Source organism: Crocodylus siamensis, chromosome 2 (assembly GCF_052110815.1).
Source record: "Crocodylus siamensis isolate JL-2025a chromosome 2, ASM5211081v1, whole genome shotgun sequence".
In the NCBI taxonomy this organism is placed as follows: Eukaryota; Metazoa; Chordata; order Crocodylia; family Crocodylidae; genus Crocodylus; species Crocodylus siamensis.
In genome coordinates, this window is record NC_143396.1 from 67,129,996 (window position 1) to 67,155,222 (window position 25,227).

At 45.6% G+C, this 25,227-nt stretch overlaps 1 protein-coding gene across 2 annotated transcripts in view; it reads left to right on the forward strand.

The window, feature by feature from the left end:
• The first annotated feature begins 895 nt into the window (after positions 1-895).
• LRP2BP (LRP2 binding protein) overlaps positions 896-25,227 on the forward strand; it is a 29,145-nt gene continuing 4,813 nt past the window's right edge. For both annotated transcript variants that reach the window (XM_090036093.1, XM_090036094.1), the window contains exons 1-7: positions 896-1,618; positions 3,041-3,082; positions 3,185-3,297; positions 6,624-6,737; positions 17,812-17,954; positions 18,059-18,164; positions 19,381-19,604. In XM_090036093.1, the coding sequence (XP_089892219.1) occupies positions 1,510-1,618; positions 3,041-3,082; positions 3,185-3,297; positions 6,624-6,737; positions 17,812-17,954; positions 18,059-18,164; positions 19,381-19,604 (851 nt within the window). In that variant the 5' untranslated portion in view covers positions 896-1,509. The remainder of the gene's footprint in view (positions 1,619-3,040; positions 3,083-3,184; positions 3,298-6,623; positions 6,738-17,811; positions 17,955-18,058; positions 18,165-19,380; positions 19,605-25,227) is intronic.

Below are 25,227 nucleotides of genomic sequence, written 5' to 3' on the forward strand. Positions count from 1 at the left end.
GTATCCAGCCACCACTCAATTAATGGTGTAACAGGAACCAGACACAAAGTTATTACTCATTTTTTGTGGGATAACTTTGTGGCTTATTCTTTGTTTTATGAAGCCATTAATTGCTTTAACATATGTACAGCTTACAACTTAAGATGGAGTTAACTGGGGCCTACGTGACAAACTCTGTTACTGCTTAGGTAAATGTATTTAAGCAATGGCATAAAACAAGTACAGTTGTATCACAGCACTGCACATGCATATGCACACAGACACACACCTTCAGCCACCCAGTTTATCTGTCCTTCCTGAAACAGATCTTTGCTTTTATAGAATGGTCTTCACATTCCACATACTTTAAAAAATGTCTTCAATGTAACACTCTAAAAATATCCCTTTAAAAAGTAAAGGTTGTGTTATTTTAGGTATGTTGAACCATACTCTGGAGGAATTTCCACTGAAGTTAATGGAGATGGCTTTTAGCAACCTGTTAGAACTATTGAAAAATATGTGTAACCCTCAGATTTAGATATATAAATCTGCAAGAATTTTTGTAATAGATATAGAAAAGATATATTAGATTTGTATATCTTTCTATTCTTGTCAGATTTATATATATATGCATATATATGACAAGAATAATATACATACATACATATATCAGAGACAAGATAAGAGTAACTTTCAAGCAGGATTATAAAAAGGAAAAGGATTGTGTATTTATTATCATTATACAACTCTAAAAAAAAAGCCTATAATTATAATACAATAGTTCTCAACCTTTTTAGACTGGAAGCACCTCTTGGAAAATGCCAGGTCCCATTTTTCATTTTTTTTCACTACAGAGCTAAGGAAAAACAACACACACACGAGGAATGCTTGCAGATTTATATGGTTAAACTTGAGGGTTACACATGTTTTCCAATAGCTCCAACACACTGTCAGATTTTACATACATACATAATATATACACATATATACATGGTATATGCATGTGCGCGTGTGTCCGTTACTGCTGGCTGCTAGACGTGGTCCTCAGTCCTGCAGCAGGCAGGGGACATTAGCACCCGAAGAGCTGGTAAAAAGAAGCGCCGCTCCCCGCACCGGCGACGCAGGCAGCTGGTGCCGAAATCCGCGCCGCGCCGCGCCGGACCCGGAGCTGGAAGCAGAGGCGGCTCCGGCTCGCTCCTTTCCCATGGAAACAGATTGCTCAGCCAAGGAAGAGGGCTCCGCTCCAGCCGTGGCCGGAGGGAAAGAGCCGGGGGACAGAAAGCGGCGGCGCTAGGGAGCGGTTCCAGTGCAGGCGCCCGCTGCCCCCACGAGCGGGGCCGCGGCGCTGCCACCCCGGCGGCGCCCGAGCGCTGCGGGAGAGGCTGTCAGTGCTGCGCCGGGCTGGACGCGGGACCGAGGGCCCTGGGCCGGGCCTGGCCGGCAGGGGGCGCCGGACACAATGGTCACCAGGCAACAGGACGCGGCCGGCAGGGCCCTGAGCTACGCTTCTCCGCGCTGCGCTGCGCGGCCATGCGGCTGGCCCGGGAGGCGCTGCCCCGGGGCGGCAGCGAGGCCGTGCTCAGGCCCGAGGGCAGGGCGGCCGGGCCCGGCGGGGGGGCGGAGGCGGGGCCGGGCCCAGGTAACGCCTGGCGGACGGCGGGGGAGCCTGCACCTGGGGCCCGGGCAAGGAGCGGGGCAGGGCCGCCTCTGCGAGTGACCGGGGCAGGGAGCCACGGGGCAGGGGGGCAGAAAGCAGAGCAGCAGCCCCGAAGGGAAGCACAGGGCAGAAGGCAGAGCAGCCAATCAAGGAGGCACAGAACGGGGGGGGGGAGCAGCAGATCAAGCTGGGAGCACAGAACAGGGAACAACAAGCAGAATAGCAGCTCAGGCAGGGGGCATAGGGCAGGGAGCTGAAAACAGAGCAGCAGATCAGGCAGGGAGCAGAACAGCAGGTTGGGCAGGAGGGCAAAAGGCAGGGAGCAGAAGATCAGCCAGAGCACAGGGCAAGGAGCAGAAGGCAGACCAGCAGATGGAGCAGGGGGCACAGCAAAGGAAGCAGAAAGTAGAGAAGCAGATCAGAAGGAGTAGGAAGCGGAGCAGCAGTTCAGGCAGGGAGCAGAAAGCAGAGTGGTGGATGGAGCAGGGGAAGAGGATCAGAGTAGCACTCAGAAACGTTGTGCAACACTTAATTTGTGGTATGCCAGCTAAAAAGGTTGGTGCCCACTGAACTGGCATAGCACATGGCAGGTTCATAGGCAATCATTGGGCAGTGGAAATGAGGAATACATTTTTGAAAGGTCTCTAAATATTTCTGAAGATCTGGCCTTTAGGTTTATAAGCACCCAATAAGATATTTAGAAGTGCTCAAGCAATATAGGCAGCTGACTCCAATTGATGCAGCATTGATCCAGCTAATGCCTTTGACAGACCTTTGAGAATACAGTTCTAAATCCCTTTTGAAATGGAATTTAGGAGTTTAAATCTCATTGACTGCCAGGGACACTTCAACTTCTAAAACTCTGATATTAGATTCTGAAAGTATTATCCCAGGAGTTCTTGCTTCCTGTCAGTGTTCTGAATCCTGGACAAACTTAGTTCACTGGGTATGAAAGAAACCAGCTCCTTCCACTAATGCAAATCCCAGGAAGTTTTTTTTATCACTGATTGTAGGAAAAGCCTATTTAAGCTCCCCATCCTGCAGGTTATCATACATAGCTAGACACTAGTGCTTGTGTGGAGCGTTATGCAACATATTTGCAAGGTCAGGGCTTTAGCTGCTACTCCCCGACTTGGCTTTAGGTTTTTCAAATAATTGTGTCATTATTAAGTTCATAACGTCTATTGTTTAACTTAGATATTGAACTGTACAAAACATTAACATTAACATGCATATTAATAAGATTAATTATTATTTGTATTTATAGTACTACTGCAACTGCGATCAGAATCCAATCATACAAATACATAGAGCTGTTTTAGTGGCAAACAAAACCATTCCAAAAGTGTAACGATCTTTAGATTTTTTTTTTCTCCTCTATATAAAATTGATCTATTTTAACAGAGTCTTTGGAACATGCAACAAAGAGAGAACTGCATCTATCAGGTAGTAAAAAAGGAGCTTTTATAACATCAGTTTGTGAATGTACTTATGATAGCAATCCAGTTGTCCTGTTTTGAAAAAAACTATATTAATTTATTTTGACAGAAATGTATAGCCATGCTGCTTTGTTTAAGAAGGCAGAGGAGCTGTTGGCAAAGAGGATAAAAGATGGAGACCCCCTGGCATATTTCCTAAAGGGGCAGCTGTACTTTGAAGAGGTTGTAGTTTAATGTTTTTTTCTTTTTTTTTAAGAAAACATTTTAAACTGATATTTTTCAATACAGTCTCAAGGGGAAATATTAACACTAGAAAGTGCTCCATGGGAGGATATAGAAAGTAACATAAAAGCAGTAAAAATTGATTAGTAACTGTATGAAGCATGATTCCCTACAAGAAACAATGAAAAATCAAAAAGAGGGAGACAGTGGGGACATCTAAACATACAGATACCATCTATCTGTTGCACATTTATTAATCTGAACTGAATGTTTTGGGCACACTAGTCCAGCAGTTAGCAACCTTTTTTAGGTTGCAGGCCAGTGACCCAGTTTGGATCAGAAGTGGGTGGATGGGTGGGTGCTAGGCCTCAGCTGCTTCCAGTACTTTTCTCCATAGCAGCACAGGGAGATTCACCTGCAGCTAGAACTTTTCCCCCATGGTGGCACAGGAAGATAACTGTTGCCAAAGACCCACATCTGCATGCTGGACAAAATGGTTCCACAGGCTGAAGCCACTGGGCATACGCCACATGGCTCCATGGGTTGTCAACCCCTGCTTTAGACAGTGACATGAGTTTCACCGACTGTACTAAGGATAGGTATATGTCCTTTATCATAGTTTTTGCTGTCTGGGCCAGTCTTCCTTTTAGTGGTAAAAATGTTAATTTCAGTGGGATTGTGCCCTTCAAGAAAATCAGTCTGTTCCTGCCTATATAGAAGTTAGATACTCATGTTGTGTATTAATGTAGGGCTGTCCAACTGGCAGCCCACAGGCTGTGTGCTGTCCCCCAGGGTAGCCCCCAGCAGCCCTCAGGCTCCTGGTCCAGGTTCTGCTTCCACATAACTCTCCTGCCGCTGCTGGTGCTGGGTTCCCGCTCTTACCTTTAGTTTCCATTTGCTGCTCCTGCCCCTAGACACAGGACAGTGGCCTAGCTCACAGGGCTGAGGGATCCTGCAGCCAGGGATTTTGGAGGACCTGCAGATGACGTACAGCATGGGGGTACTGGCTCTGTGCAGTTAGACTGAGGGGTCCACCATGCAGGGTAGCCAGTGTGGCATTTTGCCCCCAGCCAGTCAGAAGTTGGACAGCCCTGTATTAGCATATAGTCCTAACAGCAGTTTCTGACTGTATCTTCACTTCTAGACACATTCAAGTTCATCTTTGAGGTTTTATAGTTTACATTTAGTTAAGATTTTTAAGAGTTCTTAAAATTTTTGTAGTTTTATGTGCTGTTGTACTTGTTACATATTCATCGTGTGATCCAGCTCACTAAAATGAAACGGAATGTTTTAAGGGCCTTCCATCTTCCACCTTTATTTTTCTGATACACATGCTGGGAAGATGTAAAATGTTAGTTCCAATTATTAAAAAACCCCTCAAAACTCCTCAACAGCAACAGCCCACAATCACCTACTCAGGACAGCTGTTTTATTGGGACCATTTCCAAGAAACAGATCTAGCTTGATGGTGGTGGGTACGTATTTTGCTACATAAGGCTGTTTGACCAAATGTTGATCAGCTGTTGTGTTCTAAATTCCTGATGCTTAATACTGTTGTCACAGTGGAAGATTGAAAAAAAATTAAAAATTAAGAAGAAATATAATTAATACCCTTTTTTTAGTATGCTATTCTATTTCATTAGGGCCTTTTCCAATTTCTAATAAATTAAGCAACTCTTTAAAAACAGGATGCCAGGGTCTTCAGTGAAATAGTTTATATATAACAAGTTTACTTTGTATTTTAAAATAGCTTTCTTCCTCCATCGTTGAAGTAGACATTTAAATATTTTCTTTCTGAAAAGTTCAAACAAAGTCCAAGCAGCTACTTGCCTTTTAGTTATTCATTGGTAAAGAAAACAGAGGAGACAAGACATTTTAATGTTACTGTGAAGGTAAACAGATGAGGTGAGCCCTGAGCAGGGGTGATCTGAATTTTGTGGTAGTGCTGACATTACTGGCGTACTCTTGGTAAATGCTGCATGTGCCTTGTATCTCTTACCTGGTTGTTGTATTTGTGTAACAAAAAAAACACCATTGTGTCAGTGAAGATAAAGTCATACAGTGGATATGTGGGAAGAGATCCAACTCTTAAGGCATGCCCAGCAAAAAACAGGGCAATGGCACCTGTTTCTAGAATGCCACCCTGTCCTGACTTTTGCCTGACTTGGAACTAATATGGCTAACTACCTCTTTCTACTATAGGGTATGTCTGTGGTGCAAGGTAGCACCACGTAGAGATTTTCCACAGTAGTTCTGGACATGCTGGCTCCAGAACCAGAAAGACTCTTACGGCAGTAGCATGGTGCTACATGTGGGCTAGTTACTTCAGTGTAGATCATGTTGGCCTTTGTATAGTGCTGACTTCCAGAGCAATCACATGCAGAGTTAGTGTCATCTCTGCAAGATGCTGCCTTATGCCATACAATAACAGTTGGCAGCCTTTCCAGAGAGAAGGCCAGAATGACCCATCTTGGGTCCAAGGAAAGCCAGCACTAGGACCTGGCCACTGCTACTTCTGTCACTTCTCCCTGTCACCCAGCCATGGCACAGGTAAAGCCTTCTGTGGCCAAGGTTTCCCCTGATTGCATAGGCCAGATCCAATGGCACTATATGCCAGATCCAGTGGCTCATGGGCTAAATTGAGCCTGCAAGCCAAAGGTTGTCAACTCCTGCTGTTATACTTCAGCAAACCATTTTAGCATGCACATAAGTCCTTGCATAAGTTGTTTTTGTTATTGAAGCACATGAGCATGTGTTTAAAATTAACCGTGAGTTTAGCTCTGTAATTGATAACTCAAAGGGCAGCAGAATAAAATAGCTTGCTTTACATGCTTTGTTGAATAAGTATAGGTATATAATTTGAGGCCTTAGGAAGAAATGAACACATCAGCTAATATCTTCTGCATGTTTCTGTCTTGCTTAGATAGTAGTAGCCCCTTAGATTTTAAACAATCTTTGGGTACAACATGCATTGTTAGAATACCCATTTATTTCTATGACCATAGTCTTATGTCATCATTGTCATTTGTATGCAGTTTTTTATATTAACTAACAAAGCTTGTTTAGAAGTTTTAAGCATTCCCTTCTAATTAAATAATTTTCTACTTTTGACTTACCCTATTTCAGTTGTGGAAGCTGATTTTAGTGACTTCTTTATGATATACATTCTTGTGTTCCTTTCAGCCTTTCTTCTGCTAAAATATTTTTTTCCTTCTTTACTAAGGAAATATTCACATTTGAAAAAATTGAAATGGCTATATACTGCTAAATTCCGCTGCTATTTAATTCTAAATACTTGATTATTCTGCTTATTGTGCCTTCTTCAGGGATGGTATGCTGATGCATTCATACAATTTGAAAAAATCAAAGACACAGATTTTCAAGCTATGTATCAACTTGGTGTGATGTATTATGATGGACTGGGGACCAAAGAAGACCCTGTAAGTTGTTATCTAGTTCCATGCTTTTAGTTTTTCTTAAAACTTTACTAGACGATCCCTTAAATAGCTTTCTACTATTTAATAATTGTATTAAACATTTCTCAGCATTATTGAGAAAAAATACAAGAAGGACATATTGTCAAAAAGAAGCCTCAAGAGTGCAATTTATGGCATATAGGTAGAGCACTGTCTCATCATACAGTGACAACTAATGTGTTTAAAAGGCCCATTTAAAATGGTCTTGAATCTTTTCCTACAACAAAATGGTCTTAATACATTTGAAAAAAACATTTTTTTATTCACTGGCTCTTTCAAGTGCAGCTGTTAAGGACAGAGAACATGTCTTCATATTTGTAAAGCACCTGACTTACGTTTCGTGCATTGAAAACGTAACAAACAGAATTTTTCATTTATATTTAAATGAATTTAGTGTCATTAAAAATAAACCATCAATTTGCAGAGTTTCAAACTATCCCACAATCTTAAGCAAACCTATTTTAGGACAATCAGTAATTAAGATCCTACAAACAATATCAGTAAAAATTATTTCCATTCTATGACCATTCATTGACCAAAAATTAATTCCATTCTATAAATCTTTCTTCTGCCTCTGTAAAGCAGTAATATTTTTAAATTACAGAGATAATTACATTGTTTTTGAGAGGGGAAAAAAGCAATGTATTAGGTCTGCTGGACTCTTTCCAATTTGTCCACAACCTTTCTGTAGTGGGGGGCCCCAGACTGTACACAGTACTCCAGATGTGGTCTGACCATCATTTCTCTCCAGCTGCTGAAAATGCTCCTGCTAATACAGGCCAGTGTTAGCCTTCTTGGTAACAAGGGCACACTATTGGCTCATTTTCAGCTTATTGTGTAACCCTACATCCTTTCCTGCAGAGCTGCTACTTAGCCAGTCAGCCCCCAACCTGTACTAATGCATGGGATTGTTCTGTCCTAAGTGCAGGACTTTGCACTTGTCTTTGTTGGACTTCATGAGATTTCTTCTGGTTCAGTCCTTCAGTTTGTCGAGGTTTCTCTGAATCCTAACCCTACCCTCTAGTGTACTCCAAACTTGCTAAGGGTGAATTCCATCCTATCTTCCATGTTGTTGATGAAGGTATTGAAGAAAAATGGCTCCAGGACTTACCCCTGGGACACTCCACTTAAGATCAGCTGCCAATTAAACAGAGAACAATTGATAATTAGCCTCTGAGCCTGATGACCCAGTCAGTTTTCTATCCACTTCACTCATCTTTTCTATCCACTTTACTCATCCAGCCTGTAGTCCCATAGCTTGCTTGTGAGAATATTGTGGAAAACTGTATCAAAAGCCTTGCTGAAGTAAAGGTATATCACATCCACTGCTCTTCCTGCATTCACAGAGCCAGTCATCTCATCACAGAAGACTCATTAGGTTGGTCAGGCATGACTTACCCTTTGTGAATCCATGCTGACTGTTTCTAATCACCTTCTTCTCCTTGAAGTGCTTAGAAATGGATTCTTTGATGATCTGTTTCATAATTTTTCCAGGGACTGAGGTGAGGCTGACTGGTCTATAGTTCCTTGGATCCTCCCTTTTTCCCCTTTTTTAAATATGGGCACTATGTTTGCCCTTTTCCAATCATCTGGGACCTGTCATAGCTATGAGTTTTCAAAGATGATAGCCAATGGCTCTGCAGTCACATCATCCAACTCCCTCAGCACCCTTGAGTACATTCCACCCAGACCCATGGACTTGTATATGTCCAGCTTTTCTAAATAATCCCTAACCTGTTCTTTCACCACCATTGGCTGAGCACCTCCTTCCTAAACTGTGCTGCCAGGTGCAGTAGTCTGGGAGCAGACCTTGCATGTGAAGACCAAGGTGAAAAAGGTATTGAGCACTTCACCCTTTCCTGCATCCTCTGTCACTAGGCTACCTGTCCCATTCAAGTAAGAGACCCACACTTTCTCTCATCTTCCTCTTGTTGCTGACATACTTGTAGAAACCCTTCTTGTTACCCTTAACATCCCTTGCTAGTTGCAACTTCAGTTAGAGTTTGGCCTTCCTAATTTCATCCCAGCAATACTTTTATAGGCCTCCCTAGTCATTTGTCCAAGTTTCCACTTGTAAGCATCATTTCGTGTTTTAGCTCACTGAAGAGTTCCCTGCTAAGCCAAGCTGGTCTTCTGCCGTACTTGCTAGTCTTTCTGCACATTGGGATGGTTTGTTCCTGTGCCCTAAGGTTTCTTTAAAATACAACCAGCTCTCCTGGACTCCTTTTCCCTTCAGATTGGCCTCCCAGGCAACTTGCCCATCAGTTCTCTGAGTTAGTCAAAGTCTGCTTTTCTGAAGTCCAGGGTTCTTACTCTCCCCCTCTCCTTCCTTGAAGATCCTGAACTTGGTAATCTCGTGGTCACTGCTGCCCAATTTGCCATCCCCTGCTACCTTTCCCACCACTTCTTCCATGTTTGTGAGCAGCAGATTAAAAAGAGCATGGTCCCTAGTTGGTCTCTCCAAATTTGTACCAGGAAGTTATCATCAATACTCCCCCAAAACTTCCTGGATTACCTGCACACTGCTGTATTGATCTCCCATCAGATGTAAGGGTGATAGAAGTCCCCCATGAAAACCATGGCCTATAATTGAGAAACTTTCATTAGTTGTTTGAAGAAAACCTCATCCACCTCATCCTCCTGGTCTGGTGGTTTATAGCAGAGGTTCCCAACCCCCCGGCCATGAACGGTCACTTCTGGACTGCAGTTTGCCGGTCCTCAGTTTCCTAGTGCACAGTTACTTCCAGTCTGTGGACTGGTTCACAGTTACTTCTGGTCCACAGTCTGCCAGTCTACAATCTAATAAGGTTGGGAATCCCTGGTCTATAGCCTACCTAAAAGGGGTTGGGAACCCCTACCACAACATCACCCTTGTTGCTTTCCTTTCTGATGGAACCCAGAGACTTTCAGCAGGCCTGTCTCCAGTTTTATATTGCAGCTCTGAGCAATCATATGGCTCTCTTACATAAAGTGCAGCTCCTCCTCTTCGCCTCTGCCTGTCCTTCTTGAACAGTTTGTACTTACCTATAACAGTGCTCCAGTCATGTGAGCTGTTCCACTAAGTCTCTTGTTCCAATCACATCATTGTTCTGGGACTATCTGAGGACTTTCAATTCTTCCTTCTTGTTTCCCAGGCTCTGTGCATTCGTGTACAGACACCTGAGGTAACTAGCTGATCTCCATCCCACGGTGAACCTAGTTTAAAGCCCTCCTCAGTAGGTTAGTCAGCTTGTCTGCAAAGATGCTCTTCTTTTTCTTTTTCTAGTGGATCCCATCTCTTCCTAGCAATCCTTCTTGGAACAAAGAAGCCAAAGCCCTGCAGGCAACACTGTTTGCACAGCCATGCATTGATCTGCAGGATGCAGTTGCTCCTGCCCAACTCCGTCTTGACCAGAAGGATCGATGAGAACACCACCTGAGCCCCTGTGGCCTTCACCATTGCACCCAGAGCCCTGTAGTCACTTTTGATCTGCTCAGGGTCACCCCTGGTCTCAATCCTCCCAAACTTGGGGATGCCTGGCATCCACCTTCTTAGGAGTCTATGTCCTTTTCCTTCTCTAGCACTGCCTCTGGAAGGCCTTCCTCTGGAGTCCTAGAGGTCTCCTCCAGCTTGAATCAATGAAATCCTTGTGGCTGAAGATGCTTTCGAGGTTTGCCATCTCCTCCTGTAGCTCTCTTGTCTGCTCCCTGAGGGACACCACCAGGAGGCACTGCTTACATCTCAGGCAGTCCCCCACCTGGCTGTCACTGGCAGGAACCTGCAAGCTGCAGTCTCCACAGTGCCAAACCAGGACCTGGGTGGAAGCCTCGACAGTGAGTGGTCCTGCCCATACAGCGACTTCACAGGTGCAAAAAGGGAAAGAGCTGGCAGTGCCAGTGGCTCTGACATTGTGATGTCCTCTAACCATTTCTCTGGGACTTTTAATCTGCCACCTCTCTCTTCTTGCCTGTAGGTGGTTGTCAACTACCCGCTCCTTTTCCCTTCAGGACTCAGGTGCCACAACTAAGGAGATGGTAAAAGATAGGATGTTAATCCCTGAGGGGAGGGGGTGAGAAGTACCAGACCACCCAGGTATTGGCTCTACCAAGTGCCTGTCTTTATTGGAGTTAATACAGTGTAGCAGACAGCGCTAATTGCCTCATAAATGTGGAAGTGGCTGTTCAGCTGCTTGGCTGATTGCAGCTTTTGTATTGATCTTCTCCCAATTGCGGCTGCCTCTCTGCCATTCTGATTGGGAGCCGGTTGTCTCTGGGGTCTTTCTCCAGGGTAGCATTCCCAAATTCTCAGGGATCTTGCCAGCCACCTGCCATCTACTGCCCCAAGTATCCCCCACCTCACCAGTCTGACGTCAGCCTCCCGTGCCCCTGCTCACAGTGTCTTCTGTCGCTCTGTCAGCCCCGTGTCAAACCACTCTCTTCCTCTCCAGTGCCCTGAGGGTGACTGCTTGGTCTCTGGCTCTACCTTTTACATGTAGTGGTGGCCATAATCACCCTCATCATTTCCCAGTGTGCCAGACCCCCTACTGCTGTGTCCCGGGTCTCCTATTTACCCGTGTCCTGGGTTTCCCTAGTAACAGGGGTTCTGCCTGAGCCCCTGTTACACTGCCCCTTTATCCAAGCAGGCCTTCCCTAACAAATTCACCTGTAAATTATTCTGTTCACTGCTCCCTGGTCCTGAAAGGTTCCCTTTTTCTTGCTTCCACTCACTAAGCTTACAGTGAAGGAAAGTGAGAGAGTTTCCAGGCAACCCCCTAGTGAACTTCCCTTTGCCCAGGGCACTAATTAAGCAGGGGACTTAAGTATAAGTCTAACTCCTGAGTTTTAGCTACCTACACTAACTATATGCCTGGCGACTGGGGTGCAGATCTGACTGGCAGCTACTATTTTTGCACCTTCCGCCCTCAATTAGGCATCCCATTAGTTATGCTATTGTTCCCCAAAGATGTAATTTGATGCCTTTGAATATTTCTGTGAAGTTCCATAAATAAAAGAGGGTCAAATTGTATTATGAGTGGTATCTCTAATGCTAATTTTTCTGATGATAGGGTTTATTGATTAATGTCTTTAAATGAAATTTAATGGATAACAGTGCAAATGATGGAGATTTGCCATTTAGTATGTCAATATTTCTTTTGCTAAATGAAACAAAATGCTTTTCTGCTTTTCACAGTTGCATTCTTATATTTAATTCATGTTAAAATTGAAACCTCTTACTTTTTAACCATGTTTCATAAATCCTTGAGGTTTTCCATGAGAATAAGTGTTGGTTTTAGTAAGGGAACATGCATTAGTGCTACCTCAAAGTAATTTACTTCAGTTGTTCCCTGAACATGGGAATACTGGGATTTTTTTCCTACAGTGAGCTAGAAAAGGAGATTTACATTTGTGAAGAAAGCCAACCACATTGCCAACAAGAGACAATAAATTCAGAACACTGATAGGAAGAAGCTGACAATTTTTCTGGTGCTAATATCAAATAGAACTTTGCAGTTTCCTAGTTTGAGTACAGTTATATTATTGCCATTGCGATGATATGAAGGCCCATTTCCAATGGATATCAAGGGTTCTTGGAATCAGGACTTCATTGTACTAATCACAGTAGAGGCACACAAGATCAGTCAGTCACTACTGCGATGAGTGTATGATCTTTAGGGAACAGTAGCATAACTAATGGGATGACCTCTCAGATCACTCCAGCAAAATAAGCATCCAAGCATTTCCTAAAGGTATCCAGAGTAGGTGCTTGTACCACTTCTGGAGGGAGTCTATTCCAGACTCTGGAGACTTGGACAGTAAAGAAGTTTTTCCTTATGTCCAGTTTAAAACAGTCTTCCAGCAGTTCCAGTGACCATTAGACCTCGTCTTCCCTTCAGGTACCCTGGTGAATAGATGTTCTCCCAGATCCTGTTGCACACCCCTTATATACTTACAGGCTGCCACCAAGTCACCCCTGAGCTATCGCTTCTCCAGGCTGAGGAGTCCCATACCTATCAGCCTCTCATAAGGCCTGTTCTCTTGACCTCTAATCATGCGCGTGGCTCTCCTCTGAACTCTCTCAAGCTTCTCCATATACTTTCTCAAGTGTGGAGCCAAGAATTGGATGCAGTACTTCAGCTGTGGTCTCACCAAGGTTGAGTAAAGCGGGAGGATGACTTCTTGGGTCTTGCTCAAGATGCCAGAGTTTTATTTGCTTTGCCAGCTGCAGCATCACATCGGGGGCCCATATTCATCTTGTGGTCAATCATGACCCCCAAGTCTCTTTCAGTCATGATGCTAGTGAGTGTTACACTACCGAGCCTATGAGTATGACGTGGGTTTTTTCTCCTGAGGTGGAGCACCTTGCATTTCTCTGTGTTGAATGTCATTGGGTTTTGATTCACCCACCTTATGAGCCAGTCCAGGTTGGCCTGAATTGCCAACTTGTCCTCTAGCGTGACCGTACTTCCCTATAATTTGGTGTTGTCTGCAAACTTAGCCAGCCCACTGCTGACACCTGAATCCAAATCATTTATGAATATATTAAAGAGTACTGGTCCAAGTACTGAGCCCTGGGGGACGCCACTGATCACCATGCACCATGTTGACTCGGTTCCATCAACCAGCTCTCTGGGTCTGACCACAGAGCCAGTTCTGCAGCCATCGGACCATAAGGTTGTCGAGGCTGCAGTTCCCCAATTTTACCATGGGGACATCATGGGAGACTAAGTCAAAGGCTTTTTTGATATCTAAATATATGACATCAACCTCTTCTCCTTTGTCCAGGTGATGTGTCACCTAGTCATAGAAGGAAATGAGGTTGGTCAGGCAAAACCTACTTGCAATGAAGCCATTGGCGCTCTCTCAGAACGTTGTCTTCTGTTAACCTGTTGTTGATGGTTTCTTTGATGAATTTTTCCAAGATCTTTCCAGGGATTGAGGTCAAACTGATTGGCCTGTAGTTCCCTGGATCTTCCTTTCTTGAAGCTAGGCACCACATTGGCCTTGTTCCAATCTTCAGGAACCTCTCCTGAGTGCCATGAGTTCTCAGATATCCTTGCCATTGGTCATGCTGTGATGTCAGCCAACTCTTGTAGCACTCGGGTGCATTCCGTCTGGGCCAGCTGACTTGTGGATGTCCAGCTTCTCAAGCTGTTCCATCACAAGATCTTCACCAGTTATAGGCATGTGATTGTCCTTACCCTGGTAGTCCTGCATCCTGTCACCCTTGGGCTGGTGGAAAACTGACACAAGGTAATTGTTGAGGAGATTAGCTTTCTCCTGGGTGTTGGTTGTCAGCTGTCCCACTTGATTCCACAACAGTCCTATGTTGCATTGTTTCCCCCCCCCCCCGATTTCCCACATATTTGAAGGACTTTTTATTGTCCTTGATTCGTGTAGCCAGTTTTAGTTTGGTTTCCACCTTGGCTTTTCTGGTCCACTCCCTACAGGTGTGGGCCAGTGTTGTGTAATTCTCCTTAGTGGTAGTTCCCAACTTCCATCCCTTATAAGCTTCTCTTTTCAGATTCAGGAGGTCCATGAGTTCCCTACTAAGACAAGGAGATCTCCCAGCCCTTTTGCCCCCACTCTGTCCCCTCTGTCACCACCATAATGGTGGGACTCTGCACTCTGATTGGTTTCACTGACCAATCAGAGTGCTCCAGGAGCATTACAAACAGACAGAAAGATGGACTAAGCCCTTTATTATATAAAGAACTGCCTGTATCAGAAATTGGCCTGATGTGGCCAATAAACACCCCGTGCATGAGCACAGCTGAGTGCAGCACATAGGCAATGAGGAGCACAGCCTAGCAGGTTGGAAAGCTGCAAGTAGCTGGTAAATCTGTTGTGGTGGATGGGGGAGGGAAGGGACATGGTGGGACAGATCAAGACCCTTGCGGTGAAAGGCTGGGGCTGGGGCAGGTGCTGCCCAGCCAAGGTGGGGTTCAGGACAGCACTGCAGCTCATCTGGGGGGTGCGACTCCTGCTGCTGCACACACTCCGGGAGTGCACGGGGAGGGGCTGGGGCCTTGGATCTGCGTGGGGCGGGGCAGGCTGCAGCTGTGGGTTGGGCCAGGGCTGCACTGAACTCTTCCCATCAAGGCCTGGGCTGGTTTGCACTTGGGGTGGGGCAGGCAGTGGTGGCACTGGGAGGCAGGGTTGGGTGGGGGCCTTTGGTGAATTTCAGGGTAGCTGCAGCCCCCCTCATAGCCTCTTCCCAGCACTGCTGCTGCCTGCCCCAAGCGCAACCCAGCCCAGCCCCTGCTGGGAAAAGCCTGGCACAGTTCTGGCTCTAGCCCACAGCTGTAGTCTGCCCCTCTCTATGCAGATCTGAGGGGCACATGCCGCCTCCCATGCCCTCCCAGAGTAAATGCAACAGTGAGAGCTGCCCCACCCCGTGCCTCCTGGATGAGCCACAGCTCCATCCCAGGCCTTATGCTCACCCTGCCACCCCAGTACATCTATTGCCAGGAATGCTCAAAGACTGGGCACACTTGAACAAACATAGAAAACAAACTCTGAAAAAACTAAAGGCAGAGGTTTTCAAGGAGGTGATCCTCCCCCTCTATATGACATTGGTCAGGCCACAGTTGGAGTGCTGCGTCCAGTTCTGGGCACCGCACTTCAGGAAGGATGTGGACAACATCAAGAGGGTCCAGAGGAGGGCCACCCACATGATCAGGGGACAGCAGGGCAGGCCCTACTAGGAAAGCCTAAGGGACCTGAACCTGTTCAGCCTCCACAAAAGAAGGTTGAGGGGGGATCTGGTGGCCATCTATAAACTGGCCAAGGGAGACCAGCAGGCAATGGGAGAGTCCCTGTTCCCTCGAGCACTACTGGGAGTAACAAGGAACAATGGCCATAAGTTGACAGAGAGTAGATTCAGGCTAGATATCAGGAGGCACTACTTCACAGTCAGGGCAGCTAGGATCTGAAACCAACTTCCAAGGGAGGTGGTGCTCACCCCTACCCTGGGGGTCTTCAGAAGGAGGCTAGATAATCACCTTGCCGGGATCATTTGACCCCAGCATCCTTTTCTGCCATGACAGGGGGTTGGACTTGATGATCTGCTTAGGTCTCTTGTGACCCTACCTACTGTGAAACTATGAAACTTTTTTAAAGCAAAGTACCCCTTTTGGTGGGTGGGGGTGGGTGCTGACAGAAGGCCGGACACAAGGATGGCGGCATGGGGAGCTTGAACCCAGCCACCACCCCCATGTATACACTTTGCAGCTAGCTGGCCAGGGAGCAGGGTGGGGTTGCTGATGGCTTGCCAAACATGAAACCAGCAGCAGAGAAGCGGGGGTACCCATGAAGCAGCAGCACGGGGGACAGAGCCACTGCTGCCATCCATCACACCATGCGGTTTTCCTGCGCCCAAGTATCTCTGCTTCTCCATGCTGCTGGCTTCACATACAGCCGGCCATCAGCACCCCTCCCCCCCCCCCCCCCCAGCACATAGCGACAGCACTGAGGGTATAGATGGTGGGGGGCAGCCACTGCGTGCAAGCTCCCTGCACCACCACCACACACTGGGTGGGGATGGGGTGCAGGAAAGTGGTGCATGGCACCATGGATTAATGGTTGGTGGCAGCGGCCCTGCCCCCCAGGCTGCCACTTCCCAGGTACCCCTGCTTCACCACACTGTGGGCTTCATGTCCAGCCATCCATCAAAGGAAGGGGCATGGAGGGGCCCATTAAGGCCCCTGCAGTGAAGAAGGGAGTGCGGCTGGGGCTGGGGCAGGTGCTGCCCAGCCTGGGCAGTGTACAGGACAGAGCTGCAGCTTGTCTGGTGGGGAGGGCGGGGGAAGGGGACGGCTCTTCCGAGCAGGGGCTGGGCCAGGCTGTGCTTGGGGTGGGTGACAGCAGTCCCAGGAAGGGACTGTAGCCCCCCCAGTATTGGCCATAGCCCCCGCCAGCCCCTCTTCCTACCGCCACCAGAGTGGAGCCTGCCCAGCCCCCACCAGAAAGAGCCCGGTTCAGCCCTAACCCAACCTACAGCTGCAGCTCACCTTGCCCCGCACAGATCTGGGGCACACATCCCCCTCCACCCTATGTCCTCCCGGTGTGCGTGCAGCAGTGGGAGCCTCTCCCCCCTATGTGAGCCATGGCTCCATCCTATGTTCCGCCCTGGCTGGGCAGCGCCTGCCCCAGCCCCACTCCCTCCCTTACTCGGGGGGCCTTGATCTGCTCCTCCCACACCCCTTCCCTCCCCTCCTCCGCTACCACCACAACAGACTTACCAGTTGCACGCAGTTCTCCAAGCTGCCAGGCTGTGTTCCTCGCCACCTACGTGCTGCACAGTGGCTGCGTGCATGCACAGGGTATTTATTGGCTACATTATCGGCCATATCAGGTCAACTTCTGATGCAGACAGTTTTCCTGATATTGGTGCTGATCTGATTATTGGACTGATGTATCGGTGCACTTCTAATAGCAGTAGCTGAGAAAATTTGTGAGCTGCACAGTACAGTAGCATTAATTTTGAAATCATCACCCTTCACTGAGCACAATAAACTAGATCAGTGTTTTTGAATGTGTGGTCATGGACCCCCTGAGCATCCGCAGACTATGTCTAAGGGGTCCACGAAAGAAGAGTTATCAATCAAAAGCATGTGAATACCCACGTTTGCAATTCAGAGGGGTTCATAACCTCCCCTCAAAATTTCCAACGAGGTCTGTACCTCCATTCCAGTTTTTTTAGGGGTTCACAAATGAAAGAGAGCTGAAAGCCACTGAACTAGAACAAGGAGTTATAGTATTTATTATCCTTATGAAACTGACATCCCACTCAGAATAATTTATTAGACAAATAGGTCAACATTCTCACAAAAATTGTGCATAAATTAAAACTTTATTTTTTAAGAAGGGTAGGTGTCTGAAAATGTGAGAGAATTAGAGGCAGAGCATCCTAATTGATTGCATCCAGGCTTCTTTCTGTTTAGGGTTTTATTTTTAAATCTATAAGGTCTTTGAGTATTGTACAGGTAACTTAATAGACCTGCGCACTTTCACAGTTTTGTCCTTTTTTATCTCTGAAAGTATTAAAATCTTTTAAAAGGAAAAGGGAGTGGAATATATGGAGAAAATCATCAACTCTACCTCCCCCAAAGCAAGGCACTTAAAATATGCTGCTGCATACAATCTTGGTAGAGCATATTTTGAAGGATATGGTGTTAAGCATTCAGCAGAAGAGGCAGAAAGGTAACCTTATTTAATTTTTCCTATGATTTATACGAGACACTAAATGGTGATATCATTTATTGCACCTGCCTTCTTTCCCTTTCACCTGTATTTTTTTTCTTTAGACTTTGGCTTATTGCTGCAGACCATGGGAATCCAAAAGCAAGTGTAAAGGCTCAGAATACCCTTGGAATGCTTTATTCTACAACAAACCCAAAAGATCTGAAAAAGGTAATGCCTCCCCCCCACACCCAGCCAAATGCTGGATCCAGGGCATATGGCACCTGTTGTGGTTGCTCTGGGATACATGTCGCACACGGCACCTGCCCCAGCCAACCCACAATGGCGCCACATGATGGGGAGAGTGCTGCGTGTCTTGGAACATCTGGGGGCAGAGAGCACTGCATGTGGCACATATCTTAGGCCAGGGGCAGACAATTATTTCTGGTGTAGGGCCACTTACCCAGTTTTGGCAAGCTGTTGAGGGCCACATGGGTAGCCCTGCCCCCTGGTCACCATCTTGGGACCAGTGTCCCAGGGCCAGCAACAGTGTGGCCCAGAGCAGGGCGCAGGCTGGCAGGGGTCTGTGGAGCTGGGATGGGCTGCACCAGCGGGGGGAGAGGGATCTGGCTCGGCTCCATAGAGCCCCTACCGGCCAGGACCCTGTACCCCTCCTACTCTGCTCTAGGCCCTGCTGGCACTGGCCCTGGGACACTGGTGTGGGCCCTGTGCTCCCGTGCCCACTCTCCCAGTGCCCCCCAGGCCCACAGTACAGGTGTGGGGCAGTGCACAGCCCCAACCCCGTTTGCCAGCAAGGAAGGAGCTGGTGCGGACTGCGGGGAAAAGCAGCTCCTCACCTACCCCATGGCTGGCACTCCCTGCTGCAGCCTGCTCAGGACAGCCCTGCACAGGCTGCAAAGCAGCTGCAGCAGGGAGTGCTGGCCACGGGGCAAGCAAGTAGCCGCTTTTCCCTGCACTCTGCCCCAGCTCATTCCCTGTCCCGCCCCCACCAAGCTTCCCATGCCGGGGCAGCCATGTGGTCCTAGGCCAGAAGCATATGGCACCTGTTGTGGGCCTTGCTGTTGCAGGAGCCTGCCGAGGATTCCTTTGGGTCCTACTGCCCCTGGTTTCTGTCATTTTTGACAGGAACCAATGACAGATAAATTTTAATTTTTGAAATTTTTTTTTAAGTGCCCTGTGGGCCTGACAGAATGGTCTTGCGGGCCACAACCAGCCTGTGAGCTGTATTTTGCTCACCCCTGTCCTAGGCCCTGTATGTGGGGCTAGTGCACCATGCATCATGTGATGCGTGCAAGTCCACTCTGGCCTGTTTGACACCCATGTGCAAAGTATAGCTGGTGAGTGCATAGTTATGCCCAAAAATTACTGCAGTAGTACAAAATATTCATTCAGCTCATTAAAAATAACTTTGTGGTACTTCTTGTAGGCATTTTTCTGGCATTCAGAAGCTTGTGGCAATGGAAGTTTGGAGTCACAGGGTGCACTTGGTGTTATGTATCTTCATGGACAAGGCATACATCAAAATACAAAGGCTGCTTTGGAGTGCCTGAAGGAAGCAGCAGAACGTGGCAATGTCTATGCTCAAGGCCATCTCGTTGAGTATTACTACAAAAGAAAAATGTATGCTACAGCTGCCACATCAGCCAAAAGGTGAACTTAATTTCAGTTAACAATTTTTAATACTTTTGTCAGTCTTGCCTACTACAGACATATAAGATATTAATTGATAACTGCCAGACTTGATCTATAGAAAGTAAACAACAAAGCTGAAACAAAATTAAGAGCCAATTATTATGAAGACTTCAGTCATTTAACTCTATTCTGTTTTTTCTGACCACATGAAGCAAAAATAATCACAGGGGGGAAAAAATGAAGGATGGAATATCAAGTAATTTTGGATGTTAATAAACATCTTCCATGTCACCAAGTTAACTACATTGTGGTTGGGAGGGAAGCCAAACTGTATGGCACATCTAGCACAGGGTATGTTGTTAATTTTGCAGGCTGCAGTGTTAAAAAAAATCCAGTCTGTATCATCTCCATTTTACATGTCTTGCCTGTGTGCTTGCAGAACTGCATATGGTAGGTGAGCAGAACAATGAAGGAGAGAAAGAAAGAATTGACTAAAGTACAAAACAGCACTAAATCATTTGTAAATATCATTCAGGTTTATGCAACTCACACATAAATATATTCCTGGAGAGTCCATAGCTTCTGTCTGTAACCTGTTTCACCTTCATAGTCTGAAAGTTCTTCCTACTAAATTTCCCCTGATGCAGTTAGAGAGGCCTTTGCTCCTTGTCCTGTTCTCTAGGGCCACAGAGAAAAGCCCATCTTCCATGCTCTCTATAATCACACTTAGGTATTTAAAGACTGTTGTCAAATTTCCCCCCATAGTCTTCTCTTCTCAAATAAATAACCATAGTTGTTTAAGCCTTTGTTTACAGTTTTGCTTCCCAGGCCTCTACTTATTTTTGTTGCTCTCCACTGGACTCTTTCTGATCTATCCACATCCTTCTTAAAGTGCAGGGCCCAAAACTGGACACAGTATTCCAGGTGAGGTCTCACCAGTGCTAAATAAGGCAGACGAGTCACTTCCCTTGATTTGCATGTGACAATCCTCTTAGTACAAGCTGACCTTGACAGGTTGCAACGGTGGGCGGATGAGAATAGGATGGGGTTTAACACTGATAAGTGCAAGGTGTTGCACATGGGGAGGAAGAACCGGCACCACACTTACAGGTTGGGGAACTCCCCTCTTGCCAGCACGGAGACGGAAAAGGATCTTGGAGTCGTCATTGACTCCACGATGAACATGGGCCGGCAGTGTGGGGAGGCAGTCAAGAAGGCCAACCGTACCCTGTCATGCATCCACAGATGCATCTCGAGCAGGTCCAGGGAGGTGATCCTCCCCCTCTATGCGGCACTGGTCAGGCCGCAGCTGGAGTACTGCGTCCAGTTCTGGGCGCCACACTTCAAGAGGGACGTGGACAATATGGAAAGAGTTCAGAGGAGGGCCACTCGTATGATCAGGGGTCAGCAGGGCAGGCCTTATGAGGATAGGCTACGGGACCTGAACCTGTTTAGCCTCCACAAGAGAAGGTTAAGGGGGGACCTTGTGGCCTGCTACAAACTGGTCGGGGGGATCAGCAGGTATTGGGGGAGTCCCTGTTCCCCCGTGCGCTGCCAGGAGTGACCAGGAATAACGGTCACAAACTGGCGGAGGGTAAGTTTAGATTAGATATTAGGAGGCGCTACTTCACAGTCAGGGCGGCTAGGGCCTGGAACCAGCTTCCAGGGGAAGTGGTGCAGGCTCCTAGCCTGGGGATTTTTAAAAGGAAGTTAGATGAGCACCTTGCCGGGGTCATCTGACCCCGGTGCTCTTTCCTGCTAAGGCAGGGGGTCGGACTAGATGATCTACCTAGGTCCCTTCCGACTCTAGCTACTATGAAACTATGAAACTACAATCCAGTATGTTCTTGGCCTTTTTCTGCAACACAAGCTCACTGTTTGCTCATGTTCAGCTTATACTCTACTGTAATCGCCAGTACTCTGTAGTACTGTAACCTAGCAAGTCACTCCCTAGTTTGTATTTGTGCATACACTTATTCCTTCCCAAATGGAGGACTTTGCATTTATCCTTGTTGAATTTCATATGATTAGTTGCAGACCATTTTTGCAGCCTATCCAGGTTATTCCAGATCCTAACCCTATGCTCCAGAGTGTTTGCACCTCCACCCAACTTGATGTCATCTGCTAAGCCTGCACTCAAGTTCCACCATCCAAATCATTAATGAAGATTTTGAACAAAAATATGATAAACAGATGATAAATAAAACAACCACCTCTCTTTTCTCTCAGTTTCAGCTTCATACGGAATTTTCTTTTGGGTTGAAGCATTTGAAGAATCATATTATTCTGGTTTCTATTCAGAAGAGACAAGCAACTTTCCACTTTCAATTTCCAATCAGCCATTTTCAAGTGGCCCCATTCTGTCAGATCCATCAGGTACACCAGGCAGCCATCTGTTTACCCATCAACAAAGTATGACCACCACTTTCACATTAGGGTTATTTTTTCTAAGAAAATGGAAAGAACCACCACTGGCTTTTTATTCTTCCTCTGGCAGGTTCCTTTAGAGGAAGCTTTGTTTCTTTCTTGGCCTACAGATCTGTTACACCTCCTCATTCTCTTTACTTGCATCTTTTTTTGTAAGCAGCATCATGCTATCCCTTCCACTTTCCCCAAGAATAGGCAGTTTTAGAGTTTGCATGGAGCCCAGCACTTTACAACCTGGCATTTGTAAGACTAAATGATGTTATGGGATAGTACACCATTATGTTGAAGTAAATTCCAGTTCTCTCCATTCAAGAAAATTAACTAGGTTTTTCTATAAAAACCTGACAACATACAAGTAAATCATTTGACAGACTACTATGGCTTAGGATCAGTAATGCTTTCTAACTGAGCCCAGGGCTGAGGTGACTGACTGCTGGTTTGTTTACACAGTTGGTGAAAACTAGAATAAGACATTGAAAATTAAGTTGGTCCCAGTTCTGCAGAAGCTAGGCAACCAGGTGTAAACCACAAAATGTGTGTGCTGGTAAAGCCAACTAAAGATTCTACCTATCAGGCAGCTCTTTCAGTTTCTGAAGACAAAAAAGGTAAAATGACCTTGTATACAAGCTGTATACAAAGCTCCTCATCCTTCAAGTGTTAATATGCTTCTTCTGCACTGGGTATAAAGAACCATTAACAATATATAACTGTAAAGGAGACACTGCTGCTGAGGATGATTACCTGTGTCGGAGATTATCAAAAAAATTGGAGCTCAGATTCATTTCTGACCATCCCAGAACTGAGATGTTTAGTCAGACGAATTTTCACATTTGGACCTAAAAATAATGCTTCTTGCTTCAGGCTGAACTTCTGTTTTTTTCCGCTCATAGAGCACTAGCCATTCACAGTATGAATCAACCAGCCATATCAACTGGGGTTACTGTCCTCTAAATGCTCTGGTATGACAAATTATTCTGACAAATAAAGATTGTGCCTTGTCAGTAGTCGTCACATTTGCACCAAGCAGCAGCAAAACTCTATCACAGTTAGAAGCGACAATTTCTACAGTCAACTGTACTGTCAGTGTGCTTAAAGCAGCCCCATTATATTGACATTGTAGTTGTCCTTGGGCCTGAAGTCTGTCCACGGCTCAAACAATTGTCATATCAAACAACAGTATCTTTTTGCTCACATGGCTGTGCTTTTCTACCTACCTATATGCCACTTTGAAGCACTTCTTTCATGAAGACCTGCTACTTTTCAGCTCCCAATATAGCACAGACAAATTGCCTGGAAATCTGGAGCATTTATGTAAGAAATATGGCAAATTACCTCCTTGCATTCTTGCATGTTACCAAAATAGGAGCACACTTGTATTTTCAATCATATTTGTGGCCATGACATGGTGAGGTGCCTACTAATGGTCAGAACTAGGCCCTGTTTGAAATTTGAGTTGGATGCTTTGTAGCCTTGTGTCATGTCTTGCTTTTTTATGTAATTTAACCCTATCACCATGGTACCTTCTTCAGCAAGATACTCTTAGTGACCTTGGGAATTGGACTCAATAACATATAGAGGTCTCTGCCACACCTATTTCTTTATAATTCTATGACCTATGTAATATTTTACTTGCTTATGATGATTTAAAGCATCTTTCTCTTTATTAGTTTCATCCACATCCTATTATGCTTTGAAAAAGAAGGCAAAATATGTGCTTTTGTTTCTCTTTTCAGGAGATGTTAAGTATAAAGAGGCATGGAACAAATTGTTGTTACTTCATCTGAGTTTTAGTTTTAATGAGTCACCACTTTTTTGGACTGTGCTATTGGTATTTTCTAAAGGTGGTGATATTAGGGTGGAAAAGCATTACCATTGACACATGTAAGTGATTTAGTTAGCCAGCACTAACATGCAGAGCTATGCTCAAGACAATCAAATTTACCAACAAGTGTTCTTTGACTATGCCTTAAGCTATGTGCACTTAATTGTGAAACCAGTTTCTCTGGTTTAAAGACACAATTGATACCTAATTCAGTGAAGGGAAAACATGGAATTCTCGATAGCAGATAAAAAGTGGTTTTGCATTTTCTCATTTCAATCTATTCAATTCATGCATTTGATGCATATTACAGCATATTACAGATAGCTGGTTCACTCTTGGTAATGTTCAGTTGCACTTCCAGACTTACAGTTTGACATCACTGTCATACCCTGGGTAAGATTATATTCATGCTCGTTCCTAGGCCCCTCAGAAGGGGTGTTACCCGTAACAGCAGTCCTGAAATTGAAGAGGTAGCAGGCAAATATGCATACACTGAAGGAAGGAAAGAGTTGTGTTCAATGTGTTACTATTCAAAAAACCTTCATCAGCATCAGAGCTTTAAAAATACAGTAACCAAAAAATGATTTAAATAAATAGAGGTATTGTGGGCCATAGTATTCAGAAAGCTTGTATCAGAAGTTTGAGGTTTTAAAAAAATATTTTTAAAAAAAATTTCAAATTATTATGGTCTCTTTAAAATGCACTAGCAAACCATGCATAACTGAACTTCAGTAAACACTGCCAGTATTCCTTGGAGAAGCCCATAGAGTGCTCTTTAGCCTGGAAAAGCGCAGGCTCAGGGGTTATCTGATGGCCACCTATAAGTTTATCAGGGGTGACCACCAGTATCTGGGGGAACGTTTGTTCACCAGAGCACCCCAAGGGATGACGAGGTAAATGGTTATAAACTGCTGCAAGACTTTTTCAGGCTGGACATAAGGAAGAATTTCTTTACTGTCCAAGCCCCCAAGGTCTGGAACAGCCTGCCATCGGGAGGTGGTTCAAGCACCTACATTGAACACCTTCAAGAGTAAATTGGCTGCTTATCTTGCTGGCATCCTATGACCCCAGCTGACTTCCTGCCCTTCGGGTGGGGGCTGGACTCGATCTTCCAAGGTCCCTTCCAGCCCTAATGTCTATGAAATCTATGAAATGGCCACAAGTCCTCTACATAAAATTTTTAGATATTCCCCCCTAGACTTTCAAATAATTGGGGTTTAATAATAACTTGTTAAGGACTTAGAACTCTTACAAAAATAAAAAGCATTGCTGTTCATTCAAATATCTGAATTTCAATAAACTAACAGTATTTGAATGGAAATGTATGATAAGCATGGAAAAAAATGCTGTCTTGCAGTTAGCACAATTACGGTGAAAGTGACCAAAGCAATT